At 44.6% G+C, this 19,270-nt stretch overlaps 1 protein-coding gene across 6 annotated transcripts in view; it reads left to right on the top strand.

Annotated features, from left to right (window-relative positions):
* The first annotated feature begins 8,038 nt into the window (after positions 1–8,038).
* Cryzl2 (crystallin zeta like 2) overlaps positions 8,039–19,270 on the top strand; it is a 34,283-nt gene continuing 23,051 nt past the window's right edge. For 3 of the 6 annotated variants that reach the window (XM_017319995.1, XM_030253320.1, XM_030253318.1), the window contains exons 1-7: positions 8,039–8,168; positions 10,708–10,966; positions 11,065–11,173; positions 14,274–14,370; positions 16,730–16,788; positions 17,286–17,351; positions 18,033–18,142. In XM_017319995.1, coding sequence (XP_017175484.1) covers positions 10,917–10,966; positions 11,065–11,173; positions 14,274–14,370; positions 16,730–16,788; positions 17,286–17,351; positions 18,033–18,142 — 491 coding nt within the window. In that variant the 5' untranslated portion in view covers positions 8,039–8,168; positions 10,708–10,916. Of the gene's footprint in view, positions 8,169–10,707; positions 10,967–11,064; positions 11,174–14,273; positions 14,371–16,729; positions 16,789–17,285; positions 17,352–18,032; positions 18,143–19,270 lie in introns of those variants that run through there. The other 3 variants (NM_001033284.2, NM_001356418.1, NM_001356419.1) reach the window with 1 other exon arrangement.

Below are 19,270 nucleotides of genomic sequence, written 5' to 3' on the forward strand. Positions count from 1 at the left end.
TTTCAGGGGTCAAAGCCCAGAGGGCACTTTATCTTTGATGCAATATAATATGCGCTCTACAGGAAATCCGAGCTCAGGGCTAGGATAGCACAAGACAATTATCCTCTCTGTTCTCAGGAACAAGTTGAACAGAGCAAAGCTATCACCGATGCCTCCGATAATCTAATAATTGATGACCACTAGTATTTTCGTAGGGATTGCCTAACGTTACATCATTTGCTTTCATATTTGCTAGGTCAGGTCTCTCTTCTTACATAGTCTCTCTTTCAGTACCTGGAAAAGAAGCCACGGCTGGGAAGGTGCCATCTGATTTCAGCTGGCTAATCGGCTTTTCCGGAAAACTTTAAGCATAAACTCACAGAGCCCTTAATGAGAAAGCTCATTAAAAGAGCCGTCTAAAATGGTGAGACAAATTACATGCACAACCCAGCCCACTCTTTTCCTCTTGGTTTCCTTCGCTCCCTCCCAGGCTGTGGCATTAAAAGGACAAGGTGAAGTAAGCCATCAGGTGGAAAAAAAGACCCTGCCACTCTAGGCAAACCATCTCTACCTCGATGCTTTGATGACATTTTTTCCCCTGCACCACTGCAGTGTTAAAAAACGTTCCCCAGACAGCAGGAAGCCCATGCACATATAATGATGGCCTTGGTAAAAGCCTTTGATTGTGTGTATTTGGGTGGAACTTGAGCTTGTAATTGGCGAGTTCACAAATTGTCTGTGACAGAGCCTCTCTCTCTAGAAAGCTTGTTTATCCCAGGGAAATCGAAGTTTCCTTTCTTGGGGGGTGGGGAGAGATGTTGGGGGGGGGGCATTTCCAGGAATGTTGCTTCACGATGGTAGTAGACAGTCTATCTCCATGGCTAGTCCTGTGAATTGTCCTATTAGATCATTCCCTAGCACAGTCATCTGTAAGGAAACCTAAGGCTAACGGGGAGGTTCAGGAGCTAAGCTAGGCTTCCTGCCTCCTGGCTCAAAAGGAAGTGAGAGCAGTGCTGTCCACTGGGAGGAAGAGACAGACGGGAGGTGGGTCTTTCTTTTCTTAATTTCCTTTTTTTTTTCCCCTTTCCTCTCTTATCCTGGGGAGCCTGAAAGGAAGATTACACAAACACTAACCCTTCCACACCTGGTAAATGAGCAGTGTTTGTGGAAAAGGAAATCCTCCCCGACATCTTGCCCCTTGATTGACTAAGTGTTAAGAATAAAGTTCTTGTAACCTTGCTGTGTTCCCGGGCTGAGGCTGAGAGTCAGAGAAAACCAAATTAGCTGCACCCTCCAATTGCTTGACTCTGGAGAACTTGCCAAACACCTCTAAGTTTAGCGTCTGCCAGGTCCCAGGCACTGAGTCAGGCACTCAGAAGGCAGAACCTGAGAAGTCTGCATGTCTATCCTGAAGTTCTTCATGCTTTATTCAGGGTGAAGAGATCTTAGAATGTCATAAAACCAGATGCTAAGCTGGACAATGGTGGCGAACGCCTTTAATCCCAGCACTTGGGAGGCAGAGGCAAGCAGATTTCTGAGTTCGAGGCTAGCCTGGTCTACAGAGTGAGTTCCAGGACAGCCAAGAGAAACCCAGTCTCAAAAACCAAAAAAACAAACACACAAACAAAAACCAAAAAACAAAACCAGATGCTAAGTGCTTTTTTTAAAAAAAAAAAAACAAAAACAAAAAACAAAAAACAACAACAACAAAAAAAAAAACTCTAAATGGTGGTCATGTGAAAGCTGGGGCCAGGAATGGAGTGTGTATTTAAGGCTGAGGAGAGTGAGAAGTCACAGGTGGTGAGACCAAGGTAGGAAGCAGGGCTCTGAATCAGAAGCTGTAATAGGAAAAAGAATTCCCCGAGGGAAAGGGAGAAACAGACAGGTGTGCAGTGTCTGAAAGCACTGGGTAGTAGAGGAGACTCAGAAAACAACGACGGGACCAGGAGGAGAATGAGCAGAGGGCTGGCTTCAGAAGCTGCAATGAGCCAGCCATGTTAGAGACTGACAAGAGCCTGTGAGACCCGGCAAACAGGTCACTGGGGACAGCTCGAACAGTCTTACTGCTCTGGGCGTTGGTGCACAGTTGAGACAGTGAAGGAAGGGAAGCTTAGTGGAGTCGGCTGTGAGGAGCTGGCTGTGATTCGCAGGGAGGGGTAAGGAATGAAGTAAAAATGAAACCCCCACTTCATGTATGACTTAATTACATACGTAGTCACGAGCCACATGGAAGGAGGCCTCGGAGAGGGAGGAGTTAACATCTGAGGGCAAGGTGGGATTAATGGGGTTAATTCCTACCCCACAGAATCTGAGGATTAAGTGAGATTCCTGTGGTGAGGTCTTTCTTAAAGCTAATCACACCTGTGAAGTATGATTGTCCTGCTGCTGAAATAGCAGCCCCTCTGCACCCTCCTGAGGCCCGGGAGCTTGCTTATCGCTCGGCAGCCGAGATAGGCAAATCGCGCAGTCTGGATGGTCTTTTTGTGTGTGCAATTTTCCATTTCCTCCAGTCACCACTTCAGGCACCGGAGCCCAAGGACCGCTTTAGCCCTCCTTGACATTTCTTCCTGCCAAACAACACAACTCACCCGTTCCCCTGGGTCACAACAGGATGCTGGGGCTTGATAAGCAAGTAGCGATTAAGGGGGAGGACAGGAGGCTCCCCGTTGTTGTTAGGAAGTGGGATTAACATCTAGACCTCCTGGGAACTTTGTTTTCCCGGTTTATTAACTTTTTTTTTTTTTTTTTAAATCAGGGAATTGAAGAGCCTCCGGAGGCCACGAAGTGGGCAGTTCTCTCCCAGACGCGCGTGAGCCACCCTCTCTTCTCTCTTTAGGAACTCTAAGTCCCACCAGGGCAGAGTTTTGTCTGTTTTGCTCGCTGTTGCATTCCCAGAATCTAGCGTCTGTCTGGCACATGTGGTGTTTAATAAATACGTGTTAAGCGAATCAATTCATCCATAAAATATTTATGTTTCCATTGATTTGAAAGAAAAGGTGGGTGTACTACAGGCCATGAAGACTTTTGTAGATAAACGGTGATAAAGAGCAATCAGCATGGATTTAGGAAGCATATGCTGTGTCAGGCATTTGGCGTACCTGGTATCTGTGATCCCAGTCATTTTATAAACGGGGAAACTGAGATCCAGGGAGAAGTCCTTTGGTTGAGAATGTAGGGCCGGAAAGTGAGGGAGCCGGAGCTCTTAACTGCTTGACTCTAAAGCTTCCGGTCTTTCTGTCTCAACCCCATTTTTCACTGTTCCTTGGCTCAAACCAGAATTTGACCACCTGGAACGTGAAGTATTCTCCTGTGCGCCATCCTTTACTAAGGACAACGCTGGCTGTGCCGTCTGGTTGCCTAAGACTGTTTTTAAAAACATCTATGAGGCTTTTCTAAAATAATTGCCAATGGCAGGGGCGGGCTAGCCTTCCTTTGTGGTCCGACAACCCGTTGTACCCCTCTGTCATAGAACAAAGCACAAAGTGTTGTGCTTTACTTTGTTAGATAGTGAAACATCTTTCTTCCTTCCTTCCTTCCTTCCTTCCTTTCTTTCTTTCTTTCTTTCTTTCTTTCTTTCTTTCTTTCTTTCCTTTCTTTGAAAGAAACAGGATTTCTCTCTGTGTAGCCCTGGCTGTCCTGGAACTCAATCTGTAGACCAGGCTGGCCTTGAACTTACACCACCAATGAAAGAACCGAGTGGGGAAACCCCCACTCAACTCCTGATTCGGCGTGCACCCAAGAATCAGGAACAGAACACAACACCTTGATGTAACAACACGAGGTATTTTAATGTCGGAGCTCCGGGTGGAAAAGTATCTTACACAGGAGACAGTGGATTCGACTATGAGGCTTGGAAGCTAGGGGGTTTTATAGAAAAGGAGTGGGGCTGGGGGAGGAATTGGTGCGGTTTCACATGATTGGTCCATTTAAACATCAGCAGCCTGTTAACATTTAACTTAGGTCAGAGGGGTGGGAGATAGGGAGGCGACGGGTCTGCCCGGGCATGTCCTGGTCTGTTCTGCTATGTTCTCAGCCCCAGGTTTCAAAGCTCACAAACAACTCTTTGGGCCATTTGACATACATTACATGAATCACAGGTCTCAAGTTTTATTTCCTTTCACTCTGCCCGGCTAGATGGTGAGATTCTTTTTTTTTTTTTTTTTTAATATTTATTTAGTTATTATATGTAAGTACACTATAGCTGTCTTCAGACACTCCAGAAGAGAGCATCAGATTACGTTACGGATGGTTGTTAGCCACCATGTGGTTGTTGGGATTTGAACTCGGGACCTTCGGAAGAGCAGTTGGCGCTCTTAACTACTAAGCCATCTTGCCAGCCCGATGGTGTGATTCTTTTTTTTTTTTTTTTTTTTTTTAAAGATTTATTTATTTATTATATGTAAGTACACTGTAGCTGTCTTCAGACACTCCAGAAGAGGGAGTCAGATCTTGATAAAGATGGTTGTGAGCCACCATGTGGTTGCTGGGATTTGAACTCTGGACCTTCGGAAGAGCAGTCGGGTGCTCTTACCCACTGAGCCATCTCACCAGCCCAGATGGTGTGATTCTTAAGGGCAGTAGTTGTGTCTTCTTAGTGACAACTACGGGTTGAACATCCCTGTATATTTGCTTTACTTGAGTTAAACCTCACAACCTCCATCTCAGGAACCATACTTAAGCCTGCTTTACCTATGAGGAAGTAGATGTTTTGAGAATTTAAACAATTTCCCCAAGATTACAATGAGGAAGCAGCTAAACCAGGAACCAAATGCAGGTGTGAGAAATTCCAAAGCCCAAATTCCTTCCCCTTCACTGCACTATTCTTAGAGTTATCTGTGTTGCTCACAGCTTGGCAGTGAAGATAAAGCCATGGATGCCAACCTGAACTCAGAGACTAGAGAACTAATGGAGGTTTGTATAAAGGTTTTTCTTTTGGGGGGGCGGGGCGTTGGAAGGGGAGAATTTCTCTTCCCCGGGGAAAGTGGGAATTGAAAAGGTTTCATAATATTTCTAGGATGTTTGGGAACTTGTTCAGCAGTTCTGTAATGATGACTTAAGGTGGAAATTAATGATGGCTTAAGGTGGAAATTAGTTGTTTTCATCAAATACCATCGGTTAGGTTTGGGGAAATGACAGTGGCCATATCTTGGGTCATCCCTGCTTCTAAGTGGTTCCATCTAGATGCCAAGAATTTAGTCCAAATGCCTGCTGGTACCCTCTTAAGTAACAGCTTGTAACCAGGCAACCCAGTCAGAACATTGTTTCCTTCATCACATTGTGCTTCCCTGTATGTGTGTGAACACTGCTCTACATATCACAGTTTTACCTCTTACACAGCATACTTTTGGACGAGCGCATTTTCAAGCTCATGGCTATAGGAACAGGGGAGACACTCCTAATTATATGCTAGCATTTTTTTTCCCCTGCTCTTCCTTCTCCTTTAACTGCAGGCATCCCTGGAGGCTGCTTTCACTATATTCTTTTCTTTGGGGAATTATTCTCTTTTCTGGGCCTGAGAGACTGTAAAATTCCTATAAAACCAAGCTTAAAACTCTGAGGAAAGCATGGGTTCACAATGCATTGTATAATACCTTCTTTGTCTACTCCAGAGGCCATTTGGGGGGAAGCACGGTGGGTGGCTGGAGACTGTTAGAGGGGTCTCTGGCAGCAGGCAATTAGGACGATGCTAAACTGCTCTGTTTCCTAGATGTGTGGCCTTGGGCAAGTTCCTTAACCCTCTTCAGCCTATATGCCAGATCCATAAAAGAGTGGGAAAAAAATGGTATCCTAGTATCCTGGTATATAGGACCATTGTGAGGGCTAATGAAGCCATGCAGAAGCATTTGCAAACTGCTCTGTTTGGAGAAACCACCAAGTGCTCATTCTAATGCTAATCACCATTACTCACACTATTAATGATGAAGCTGTTTGGGTGACAGTGCTTTGAAACTTATGAAGCACTATGAGAAAGTGAAGTAAGGATGGTGATGATATGATGGTTGTGGTGGTGGTGGTGGTAGTGATGCAGATGATGACGTATACATGGAGAAATGAGATTCATCTAGCATGACAGAAAGAGTAGCAGACAGGAAAATCTGATCTTAATGCTGTTCCTAAGACAACGAAGCAATGTGACCTTGGGCTAGACCCCACCTACTCTGTTTCTTACAAAGGGGGAAGTTTGATGAGACTACCTTTTTGTTGTCATTATATTTTGAGACACTGGCTATATATTCTGGCTGTCGAGGTTAGCCTTGAACTCACAGAGCTCCTCCCACCTGTGCCCCCTAAGTACTGGGATTAATAGTAAGACTACCCAGAATTCCATCTCAGATCAGAAATCCTGATTCTATGGGTACTGGAAAAATAACTTGCAGAGCAAACCTTATTATATGGATCAATGACTAAAGCACTTCTCTGGAGCTGATAAAAGCTAACTCTGCTGTAGTGATCGGTAGTAATGTTCAGGGGAGAGTACGGAGAAGGCAAACTCTTCCTATACGTCTTGGGATTTTGGAGGACATCACAAGATGACAGCTGATAACTACAGTAGCAATGCTGATCTACGTGAATATCAAATTATGCCAGTAGCTATGAACTCAGGTAAGAAAGCATGTGCAAGCTGGAGAGTTGGCTCAGTGGTTAGGAGCACTGACTGCTCTTCTAGAGGTCCTGAGTTCAATTCCCAGCAACCACATGGTGGCTCACAACCATCTGTAATGGGATCCAATGCCCTCTTCTGGTGTATCTGAAGACAGCAACAGTGTTCTCACATACATAAAATAAATAAATCATATATATATGGGTTTACTACCCTTAGAGAGAGAGACAGAGAGAGAGAGAGAGAGAGAGCAAGCAAGCATGTGCAAGAGCCCTTAAAACTGGGACTCCAGTTCTAGGGCACCTGACTCCCTCTTATGGCCTCCATTCCTGCATGTGATACACATAAACTCACATAAACTTATGAATGAACACACACACACACACACTAAACAGATTGATAGATAGATGATAGATAGATACTAAATAAACAAATAAACAAACAAACAACCTTTGGGATTTGTGGCTTCAGTTGTGTGGGGCCAGCAGCTTTCCTATGCAACTGGTAGAGCTCCTTGCTTCCCACCCTCTTGGCATTAATTGAGTACTGCTATGTGCTGGACGTAGAAGTAAACTTGGAGGCAGCAGCAGCAGCTTTTCCTTTCAAGCCCTGTTTTTGGATGGTGCATTTTTACTGTTGGAGGATTCTTGTACCTTCCCATCGTCATCCTAAGTTGAGCGTATACTGTTTTCTACTATCCTGTGAAAACAGAGCGGTTTGCGTCTCAGGCTTTGGCTTGCTTCTTCACCCCCAGCTCTCCAGCAGCTTCTGGATGTTAAATATTATCTCTCCGTGTGATATGCACCAGAAGGAAGACTCAGCTGTTACTCTTTTACTTCCCTAATGAGCCTCAAGCTGGTTCAAGCTGGTTTAGAGGGCAGTGATCAATCTCCTGCCTCCTTTAGAGAGGACTGAGTGTTCAGATTTAGCTGCTCGATGTTAATCTCCTACAGCACTCAACTTTTATTCTTCTTGTTTCTTCTTGCCACCTCACTCCCAAATAAAATTAAATAACCGGGGACAACTAGAAGCAATAGCTGAACGTAGACAGTAAGGTGTGGCAACGTCTCGATGGATAAGCTAGATGTCTCTCTTGCTACTATGAAAACCACTATTAAACAGCCTGTCACCCTTTTAACTGCTCTCTGTAGACGTCAAACTTATTTTTACACATAAGTGCGCAAATCACTTCAATTACCTAAAATATTTTCAACACCTTTCAAGACTCTTTTTTCTTTTTAAAGATTTACTTATTTTATGTATGTGAGTATACTATAGCTTTCTGTCTTCACACACAACAGGAGAAGACATCAAATCCCGTTACAGATGGTTGTGAGCCACCATGTGGTTGCTGGGAATTGAACTCAGGTCCTCTGGAAAAGCAGTCAGTACTTGTAACCACTGAGCCATCTCTCCAGCCTTCAGGACTCTTAAATAGATTTCTACTTTTTTTTTTAGATTTTTCATAAATGTTGAATGCCATCTTGAAAATTTTCCTTACACTCCTTGATCTTCATATTCTCTGAGAATGGCAGAATATTGTGAAAACAACAATAGAACCTTTTTCTGGAGCTGGATAGGCATCTTGGTGAGTAAGAGTACCCGCTGTACAAGCAGGAGGGCCTGGTTTTAATCCCAGCAGCCTCCTCAAAAGCTTGAAGGGGTCGTGTGCATCGCTCCATCCCCAGAACTGTGTGTGTTTTGGGGGAGGGATGTTGAAGACAGGAGAATCCCTGGAGCTTGTTTACTGCCAGCCTAGCTCCGGGTCTAGTGAGAGACTCTGTCTTGAAGGGAAAAGGCAGAGAATGAGAGAGTAACATACTTAACATCCTTCTCTGGCCTCTGTGTGAACCTAGACATGTTCACCCTTGTACATACATGAACTTATACCACACATACATTCCCCCCCACCCCCATATACTTGCACATGAAAACCTTTCTGTAAAAGCACTTAATTACAAATATGAGACTTAATACTTAGTGTTATTTCCAATTACCTGGAAAATTAATACTAGATAACTGAGTTCTCGTTCAATAATTTATTAGGTACATATCTATTAAATACTGAAAATGTTATGCATTATACAGATCCTACAAATTAAACAAGATTAAGAAATGGTTGCTAGGCCTGGGTGTGGTGGTGTATACCTTTAATCCCAGCACTCTGGAGGTACCAGTTGGATCTCTTGTGAGTTTGAGGCCAGCCTGGTCTACACAGCAATAACAATTAATACTCAGAACAAACAATCATTACATACTTCATAAGTTAGAGATTTATTGCTGTTGGCTTTCCTGGCAACCAGGAACTCCCTCCTCCATCCCCGTTGCTATGGATCAAGCTCAGGGCCTTACAGTCTAGGTTGGTGCTCTACTCTGGAGTTACACTACAGGCTTAAGGATGACCATTTGGTGGTGACATGGATTTCTCCACTATTCCTATCTTTCCTTTTTTTCACATTGCTGGAGATTGAACCCAGGGCCTCTAGTTTGCCAGGGTGAGCACCATAGCACTGAGCTACATCTCCAGGTCCCAAGTTCATCTTACATGCTTGGTTTATATGCCGTTTACAGAGTGCTTTCCTGCCTGTCTCATTGGAGCCATGGGTTTTTTAAAAGAAATCATCTCCCATTGTAGACATTGCTTCCCTTCGGTTGTTTGTATGTGGAGCTGAAAATTCCCAACGGGTACGATTATGATGACAGCGCCTACTGCACACCTGAGGGGCTTATTTGTTCTTGGGTTCCTCAGCCCTCAAAGCCTTTAGGTCATAAACTCAGAAATGCATCCTTCCTTTTCGCTTTACAGTTTCCTCCATTCAATTGCTGTTCGTTCCTGCTCAATGCCTTCTCTTATGGAAGAGTTAATTGAGGGCGAGAACCATTAGGGAGGTGGCCAAAGAGGTGGTAGAACTGGATTTCAACCTGTGGCCTATACCCTCTGGCCAGATGTCTTCCAAAGATGCCATGCTGTCGTTAAATCTATTTATCCAATGATATAGTCTTCCATTCTTTCCAGCATAGCATGTACCTCACATACATTGCTGGCGTATAGTCACTTGCTGTTTTAAATAGGTCAGATAGATCTACATCTAATACTAACGTGTGTGTGTGTGTGTGTGTGTGTACATACATGTACATGGTTCATGTGTAAGGTCAGCATTTGGAGGTTAAAGGACAATTTTTGGGAGTAGGGTCTCTCTTTCTACCATGTGACGTCTGGGGGTTGAATTTAGCTTATCAACCTTGATAGCAAGCACCCTTACCCACTCAGTTATCTTGCCAATGCCAAAGCAATTTTATATACTATTTCATATAGACAGTAGTATTATTTTTGGTTCTTCTAGGGCATACCTGTGCCCCTAAGGCTTATGTCATCACTGAATCACATTTACCAAGGGGTAAACCTTTGGAGCATGAGAGTCATTAAGTTTTGGGCTGACTTTTTATTTATTTTTTTACTAACTAATATTTTAAGACAGGGTTTCTCTATGTAGTCCTGGCTGGCCAGGAACTGGCTATGTAGACTAAGTTGGCCTCAAATTTACCAAGATTTACCTATCTTTGCCTTCTGAGTGATGGGATTAAAGGCATGTGTCATCATGTTAATTTATTTTTATTTTTATCGGAGACAGGTCTTACAATGTAGCTCTGGCTGATTCGAATGTTCAGTTTTCTTGTCTCTGTCTCCTGGGCCCTGGGATTACAGGCGTGTGCCCAGCTGGCTTGTCTTTAATTGGATATTCTCTTTGGATTTGTTCAGGATCAGTTAACACCAGACTATTGGTAACAGTTTAGTTTTTTTTATCATAATTAGTCCTGTGTGAGAAAATTAGTGGCAAGAACTCTAGCAGTTCAAATGTAGACATCAAAGGATTCACCTGTGCATTTTGGACTTCTTTCTTAGAAAGAACCCCAGAACTACTACTGAAATGTTACCAAACACAGATTTAATAGTCTTCCAGGCACACCCTGTAGTTCCAGCACTCAGGAAACAAGAGGCAGGAAGATGACATGTTCTAGGCCAGCCTGGTCAACACTGTGAGAGCTACCTAATGAGACCCTGTCTCAAAGACTCTTAATCTGGGGTGATCGAATCATTTCCCTCATGCTTCCTTTTTGTTTTCCAGAACCAGCGAAGAGATCAAGGGTTGCACACACTGTTTGGTCTAACCCTAGAAGTGGTGTGGGGCTGACAGTCCCCTGCACAGACAGACAAGAGCTCCGCCTGCCGGTCAGGTCACCCGGCCAGAGCAGGCACGTCCTGGGACGCCTTTCCGCTCTCCCCAGAGCTCTTCCTGCCACATGCTGGCCACGCCCCTCGCGACTTCAGCTGGCCATGGCAGCAAGGCTGTGTACGCGTTGCCTCCCTCCGGTGTGGCTCTGCAGGTGCAAGCCCAACTCCCCCCCCCCCCGCCCCCCCCCCGGCCCCCTTACAGACCCCAGGGGTACTGCTGAGAAAACCAGCTCCCTTTTCTTTGTTGCAGGCAAGCCTGGCAGGGCCAAGGCCGGCACTACCGAGCTGCACTCTGCACCGAGTTGAAGCAGCCCCTGACCATTCAAGAGGTGGCTCCCCGCCCCGTCGGGCCACAGGAGGTAGGGTGACAAGCTTGACCCCGGGATGCCTCCTTGTATAGTTCAGAGCCTCTGACTTTCTCGGCCCAGCACTCGTGGGCTTCCTGCTTCGGTCAAAATCCTAGTTCCCAAGCGTAGGGGGCGACCAGAGGCTGGAGCGCACCCACTTTAGGTTGGAAGGTCAAGCCCTTTCAAGGTTCACGGAAAGGCTAGAAATGTCAAGGAAGCCCTCCCTCAAATCTCAAGCATAGGCCTCTCAGAGAGCTCCAGAGCCGTTGCCTTAGAAACTGTGTCTGATTTACACAGGACTTTACATAACAATACAGACAAAAGGACCCTTATCCTTTGCTTAGCCCCTCTTCAGGGTCAGTATCAAATTATGTACGGGTCCCCGAACCATTGCCCCCATCCCAATCTATCTCATGAAGAATACAAGCCTGGGCTCCTCTTATGTCCTGCTGTAATTTGGGATGAGATCCTTTTCCTGCCAGGAAATGTGGAAGTCACCTTGGCCTTGCCTGTTGACCACTTTGGTGACAGCGTGTGACACATATGTAGTAGAGAATGACAATTTGAAACAGGGTGGAGTACGCAAGAGTATCTTCATGTTAGGGGTCGCTCATGAGAGGCAGAGATGCAGCTACAGTTGTAAAGGTCACCCAAATGGGGCCTGTGGTTAAAACAGATTATTGGAAGAGAGGGTGATCACAGCCATTCAACTTCCCTCATCTTGAGTCATTCATTTCTGGGATAACACCATGTCATCCAGGCTGGAACTGAACTTACAGTCTTCTTGTGTCAGTCTCCGGAGTGCAGAAATGCCTCCCTACTCTTGGCTAAGTTGTTTTTAAACCAAGGTGGAGTGTCTTGAGGACAGTGGACATGCTATCCACCAGTCAATAAGTACTCCAGTTTTTGGATGCGGAGGCATGGGCTCCCCAGTTTTGCTGTTTGCATTGTAAGGAGCTAGCTTCTGAGAGTGTTTTTATGTTATTTTTCTTTGCCTTTAAATCCCTGGAGTTTGCAACGGGCCCTGGCATGTGGCACATACTTAAAGAACTGAGAAATGAATGATTTTGATAGATAAAGAATGGCTTCTAACCAACCCGCCACCTCTCCAGTAAACGTAAACACGTAGAGCACATTGATCTGGGATTCCAGCTGGCACCTTTTGGGATCCCCACCCTTGTGGGCTGCATTCTCTGATGAGCACCAGAGTTCTCTGGGCCTGTTCAGACAGGTTGCTGAGCCTCTCCTATCTTCCCATGTATGAGTCAGTATGGGGTGTGGCCTCAAAGTTGGAACTTCTTTTTTTTTTTTTTTTTTTTAAGACAAGAGTCTCATTATGTATCCCTAGCTGGCCTGGAACTCATAGAAATCTGCCCATCTCTGTCTTCTCAGTGCTGTCGTTAAGGGCAAACTTCACCCCAACACAAGGTGAAGTTTGAATTTCTAACCAAATCGCAGATGATGCCAGTGATGATGGTCCTGGACCCACCACCTTTTGAAACTCACTGGCTCCTCAAAAGGTCTAGAGTAGTGGTTCTCAGCTATGGATTGTGACCCCTTTAGGGGTTGGATGACTGTATTAGTCAGGGTTCTCTAGAGTCACAGAACTTATGGACAGTCTCTAGATAGTAAAGGAATTTATTGATGACTTACAGTCGGCAGCCCAATTCCCAACAATTGTTCAGTCGCAGCTGTGAATGGAAGTCCAAGGATCTAGCAGTTACTCAGTCTCACACAGCAAGCAGGCGAAGGAGCCAGAGCTAGACTCCCTTCTTCCAATGTCCTTATATTGTTTCCAACAGAAGGTGTAGCCCAGATTAAAGGTGTGTTCCACCACACCTTTAATCCCAGATCAAAGGTGTAGCCCAGATTAAAGGTGTGTTCCTTAAACTCGGAGATTTAATCTTCTGGAATCCATAGCCACTATGGCTCAAGATCTCCTAACCAAGATCCAGATAAGGATCTCCAAGCCTCCAGATAAGGGTCACTGGTGAGCCTTTCAATTCTGGATTGTAGTTCATTCCAAATATAGTCAAGTTGACAACCAGGAATAGCCACTACAGATGACCCTTTCACAGGGGTCCCATCTCAGATACCTTGCATACCAAGGCATTTACCTTACAACTCATGACAGTAGCAAATTGCGGTTATGAAGTAGCAATGAAAATAATTTTATGGTTGGGGCTCACCACCACATGAGGAACTGTGTTAAATGGTCGCAGCATTAGGAAGGTTGAAAACCACTGCTCTAGAGAAACTGCTGGCCATGTGGTTGTAGTTCTACCTCAGTGATGACTTTGTCAAGAGCATAGAAGACAGGGATCTAGGCTGTCCTCCCGGGTTCGAGCTACTCAAATTCCAGCATATTGCCTTTGCTCAGACAACGCCGCAACCCCCTGCTTAGTGGCGTTCTGTTGTTCCCAGTATGAAGGACCTTCCTCAGTTCAGACCTACAAATCTCAGTGTAGTGTGGAGCTCTCACTCCTTGTCGCTCTCTCCTCTTCCAGTTCTAGACTTGCTAGTTTTTCTTTTGTCCCTCACGCAGGGCATCTGCACACGCCATAGCTTTTGTCTGTGCCAAGCACCAAGCGTTCACCTCCAAGTTTGAATCATTAACTCTTGGCTTTTACTAGTGCAAGGGTTACTTTCCTAGTTTTCCTTGGCATTCCTCAAGAGGTCACATACCCTCATCATGTGCTTTCTCCTACCTTTAAGACTTTATGTTAGGTTATAATTTAACACATATGAGCCACGCATGGTGGTTCAGGTTTATAATTTTGAGAGGCCACAGGGAAGATTTTAAGTTTGAGGCCAGCATGGACTACATAGTGAGTTTGAGGCCAGCCTGGGCTACATAGTGAGATTCTGACTCAACAACATATGGCTTTGTTAGCTTTATTATTATTTAGTTGGTGCCTTTTCTGCTATACTTATAGGTCCACAACGGCAGAAACTCGGTCCATTTTGCCTCCTGATAATCTGGCTCATGGTTCATTGTCTGGCATATGGTTGTCATTCGTTCAGTAGCCCTTTTGAAATGCATTATTACTGAATGAACATTGTCTCTAGGGTGTATACGTCTCTGTTTTGTTGTGCTGTGTTTCTTCTGCAGGTCAGAGTTGATGTTCATTTCTGTGGTGTTAACTTTGCTGATATTTTGGCCTGTCGTGGTCAGTATCAGGAAAAGCCTCCTCTTCCCTTTACACCGGGTGAGTACGGGGGACCAAGTGACTGCTACTTCAGAAAAGAAGAATTTAGAGTCTTCAGAGCCACACCCATCTTCTCAGACACTACTCCCCACTCTCTGCCAGGCTTGACCAGTGAGGTTTCTGTTATTTATGTCACTATCATTGTTAGAGTAACTACCTCATGACTCTCCCCCTATAGGCCTATTGTGTCCCCAGCTTAGCATTGTACCAATCCATAGATGACACTCAGTGGTCTAGTTAGATTTTCTGTTGCTGGGATAAACCACTCTGACCAGAATCAACTTGGGAAGGAAAGGGTTTATTTGGCTTACACTTCTATCAGGAACTGAAGCAGAAACCATGGAGGAATTGCCCAGGCCCATCTGCCCAGAGATGGTACCACTCCCAGTGGGCTGGACCATTATACATCAATTAGCAATCAAGAAAATGCCCCACAGACATGCCCACAGGCCAGTCTGACTGAGGCAACCCCATAATTGAGACTCCCTCAGATACTTCTGGCCTGTGTCAAGTTGACAGCCAGTACTAACGAGGACATTCACTAACTACTTTAAAATGAATAAATGGGCAACTGTTTACACAGTGTTGTGTTCTCCAGAATTCTTTTCTGTTAACCCTCCTCGGTCCTTTGCCTTCTTAGTGTTGCCTCAGTTACAGTTTTTCTCTGAAGGATCTCGACCATGCTTGCAGCTACAATCTGTAGCCTTATTGGCATAGACCTTAAGAAGCTTAACGCAGAAGGCCCAAAAGGAAGAAGAGGAAGGAAAAAGTTTAGACATATCTTAGTAGCTCACTGTCTGAATTTTACTGTGCTCTGTCTGGTTACTTTTAGACCATTTTTGTTTTTTTCAAGGCAGGTTTTTCTGTGTAGTCCTGACTGTCCTGGAACTCACTCTGTAGACCAGGCTGGCCTCAAATTCACAGAGATCTACCCACCTCTACCTCCCAAGTGCTGGGTTTAAAGGCATGAGCCACCTCCCCACCCCCCAACTATTTTTAGACCTTAAGTGCATGGATTTTTGTTGTTGAAGTTTATTTAAGGAGATTTAAGTAGAGCTTAGTATGTTTATAGTACATGAATATTTTATAGGGATAAATATAAAGATTATAGTGATTGCATGATTACAACATAGCTGTTATGTTTGGGGTTTTTGGTTGTGTGTTAATACTAGGACCCAGTTCCTTCTGTCTGTGTTTGCTTAGAGACTAGACCAGTGGAAGATGTCACAATTAAGTTATTCCTCTGACAGAGCAAGTAAACTATTCATAAATTTGAGAGGCTCATAAATTGCAGAAGTGGATGAAGAAAGGGCAGATGACACTAATCCATCCTGTTGAACTGAGCGTTGCCTGCATAAACACAGGCCATGTCCTTGAGGACCCCTTCACAGGTCAGCAAAGGACACATGGCAACAGATAAATATCATCTGGTGATCATGGTAGTTGGGGTTGTATAGGAACCCCATGGCCCAGTCAGGGTCAAAAGTACCTGTGTACCAGCGAGTCTCTGTGCTTTTGCATATTCTTGATGTAGGTTAAGAGTTGGTGGTGGCGCACGCCTTTAATCCCAGCACTTGGGAAGCAGAGGCAGGCAGATTTCTGAGTTCGAGGCCAGCCTGGTCTACAGAGTGAGTTCCAGGACAGCCAGGGCTACACAGAGAAACCCTGTCTCAAAAAACCAAAAAAAAAAAAAAAAAAAAAAAAAAAGAGTTGGGACAACCATAACTGATGTGTTGTGATCATGAAGTCTTACGCTCATTGTGCTAGGTTTTTGAGTACCACCTTTTACGCTTAGTTAAAATGATGGACATTGAAGGTAACAGCTCAAAAGGAGGAGGTGGCCTGTTGGCCGTGTTTCCTGTGTGCAGGATGCCAGGCTCCAAAGATAACCTATCTTCCTTCCTTCCTTCCTTCCTTCCTTCCTTCCTTCCTTCCTTCCTTCCTTCCTTCCTTCCTTTCTTTCTCTCTTTCTCTCTTTCTCTCTTTCTCTCTTTCTCTCTTTCTCCCTTTCTCTTGTTTTTTGTTTTAAAGATTTATTTATTTATTTTATGTCTATGAGTACACTGTAGCTGTCTTCAGACACACCAGAAGAGGCCATTGGATCCATTTCAGATGGTTGTAACCATCATGTGGTTGCTGGGAATTGAACCCAGGACCTCTGGAAGAGCAGTCAGTGTTCTCAACTGCTACCCAGGTTTTTTTTTTTTTGTTAGTTTGTTTGAGACGGGCTTTCTCTCTGTAGCCCTTGCCATCCTGGAACTAGCTCTGTTACCTGGCTGGCCTGGAGCTCCTGCGTGCTGAGATTAAAGTTGTGTGTCACCACAGCCCAGTTTAGTAACTTAATCTTTCAATGTTTTAGGAATGGAGTTTTCTGGGGCTGTCTTAGAGACAGGAACAGATGTCAGCACTGTGAAAAAGGTAAATTGGATAAAACACCAGAAAGTGTGTGTAGTTGTGAGAGATGTGCTAATCTTGTTTATACCTAGAAAGTCTAGCTTCTCTTGGCCTTTGCCATGTGACCAAGTCAGAAGAGAAAGAATGAATTCTGAACGAGGAGGTGGGGGAGGACTTGGTGCAAGTTCCTGGCCTTATTAAGCTCTTTATTATGAATGAATATAAGACAACACTTGGTCTTCAGTTACTGAAACAATAAAGGATTTTTGAGTTTGAATCTCAAGTGAAAGTAGTCACAGGAATTCTGATTCCTACTAACTTTTCCTTCCTTGGCTTGCTTGTTGTGAAAAATGTGCTTCTATTGGCTTGGTAGCCTGCTAGCTATTGAGAGAATCGCTGTTTTGGTTTTAAACCTGAAATGAGCTCTGAATAGATATTAAGGCCAAGCTGTGTCTGATAGGCCAGAGATGTGTGTTTTGGAATACAAGGCCATGCATTTGAACATGTTTTCTTCCCTCCAGGGAGATCGAGTTATTGGAGTAAGTAGCTTTCATGCTATGGCGGAGCAGTGCATCACGGACCAGAAGGTATCTCTGACTCTTGGCACTGATGGACACATGGGCGTTTCTTTTTCTCCACTGTTCTCTCTGGTTTCCTTGTCTCTCTTTCTCACACCGTTCTCTCCTCCTTTTGCGTTTGTTTCATTTTATCGTGTTTCCTGACCAAGCAGGTTTTTTTTTCCCTTTAAACGCTAACTTTCTTGACAGCCCTTGCACAGAGTTTTGTTTGTGTAGAGAGCCTTTTGTTCCTTCGTTGGCTATCCATTTGGACCATACTTAGTGAGTTATGGTTGAAAAACTGGTCTAGCACATGGAATTGGATATCATGGACATATTTTCCCATAAAGCTTGTGAAAATGGTCTGAGCTGGGTTGAGCAGGATGTGAATGGTGCCCCCTGGTGGGGCATGTTATATGGAACCCATCCAACTTTACTGGGATACATTTTACATAATAACCTAGAGCCGATTCTCCATCAATTGGCTCCTTTTTGAGCAGATGCCAGCCTTATGGGTTTGAAGTCTGACACACCCAGGTCCTAAACCCTACCTTGGCTTGCTTGGTCCGGACTTGTACTCCTTAGTAGGTGATGATAGACGTGTGCTTCCCATTGCAAATTACTCATCCAATCGAATCATAAGGTTAGCTAGGCAGCTTGTGTATCCAGCTACACATGTTTACTGCCAATCGATGTTATTTCTTTGTACAGACCCTGTGGCGGATTCCAGAAAATGTCTCTTTGCAAGATGCTGCAGTGTTACCGGTATCTTATGGCACAGCTATTTTGGCTGTAGATCATCGGGCCCGCATCCAGCCCGGGTAAGGACTGTCTAGGGGCAGAGGGTTAGGTGGCATTTTAATTTTCTTCTGATATTAGAAATGTCTGACAGGACCTTGCCTGAAGCCCAGCCTGGTGATGCACTTGGTGTTCCTAGCATTTGGAAAGAGGCAGGAGGATCAGGAACCCACGGCCATTCTCAGCTACATAGTGAGTTAGATATCAGTCTGAGCCACAGGAGCCAAAAGCAATCACAGATAAGAGTGTACCCCGCTCCCTTCCCCTCTCCCATTCTTTTCTCTTGCCTTTTCCCGTGCTTCTCTTCAGCTCAAGTTCCTTTAAGTTGAGGAAAGGCAAAAGAGAGATGAATTTGGATACTGGAGACTGGGTATAGATCATCCTTTTGCCATTAAATGCTTTGGCAAAGTAGTTCTCTTGAATCTGACCACTTTGGGGTTCATTCATAGGGCGACTTCAAGTTTACAGACTTGATTTATTTTTATTTTATCTTATTTTACTTTTTGAGACAGGGTCTTGCTATGTAGCTCAGGTTAGCCTAGGACAACTTATATAGTCCAGGTGAACTTCAAACTCAAGAGCTTCATTCTTAGCCGTGGAGTGCTGGGATTATAGGCGTGTACTATCAGCACTAGGTGGAGGTTGGTTTATATAAGCTAGCTCCCTGGGGGCTTAACAGAGACTATGTGTTTCTGTGAGGCTTGGTTGGTTATGCCAACTAGGATTGATCTATCTATCCATCTGAGACAGCATTTCTCTGTGTAACCCTGGCTGCTGTGGAACTCACTCTGTAGACCAGGCTATTATTGAACTCACAAAGATCTGCTTGTCTGTGCCTCTTAAGTGCTGGGATTACAGGTGTGTACTACCACCCCCTGGCTATGGACGTTTTAAACGTAAAAGTTCTGAAATCTTCTCTTTACTTGGGAAAATGGCTCTCGATCTGTTCAGAGATCTGGCTTTCAGAGTTGCTCCCCACTGGTAGTGTCATTTGAATGGTGGCTATTCCATGATTACCAGCTTTTTAAATTAGGTGGTGTTGAGTATGAAAATGGCTATAGGGCAAAATTTCTGAAGCACGCATTGGTATGCTTGCTCAGATGAACCATTGCTACTGCCTTGAGAGAGAGACTATCTAGAAGGCTTGAGAA

The sequence above is a fragment of the Mus musculus genome, chromosome 1 (assembly GCF_000001635.26).
Source record: "Mus musculus strain C57BL/6J chromosome 1, GRCm38.p6 C57BL/6J".
Lineage (NCBI taxonomy): Eukaryota > Metazoa > Chordata > Mammalia > Rodentia > Muridae > Mus > Mus musculus.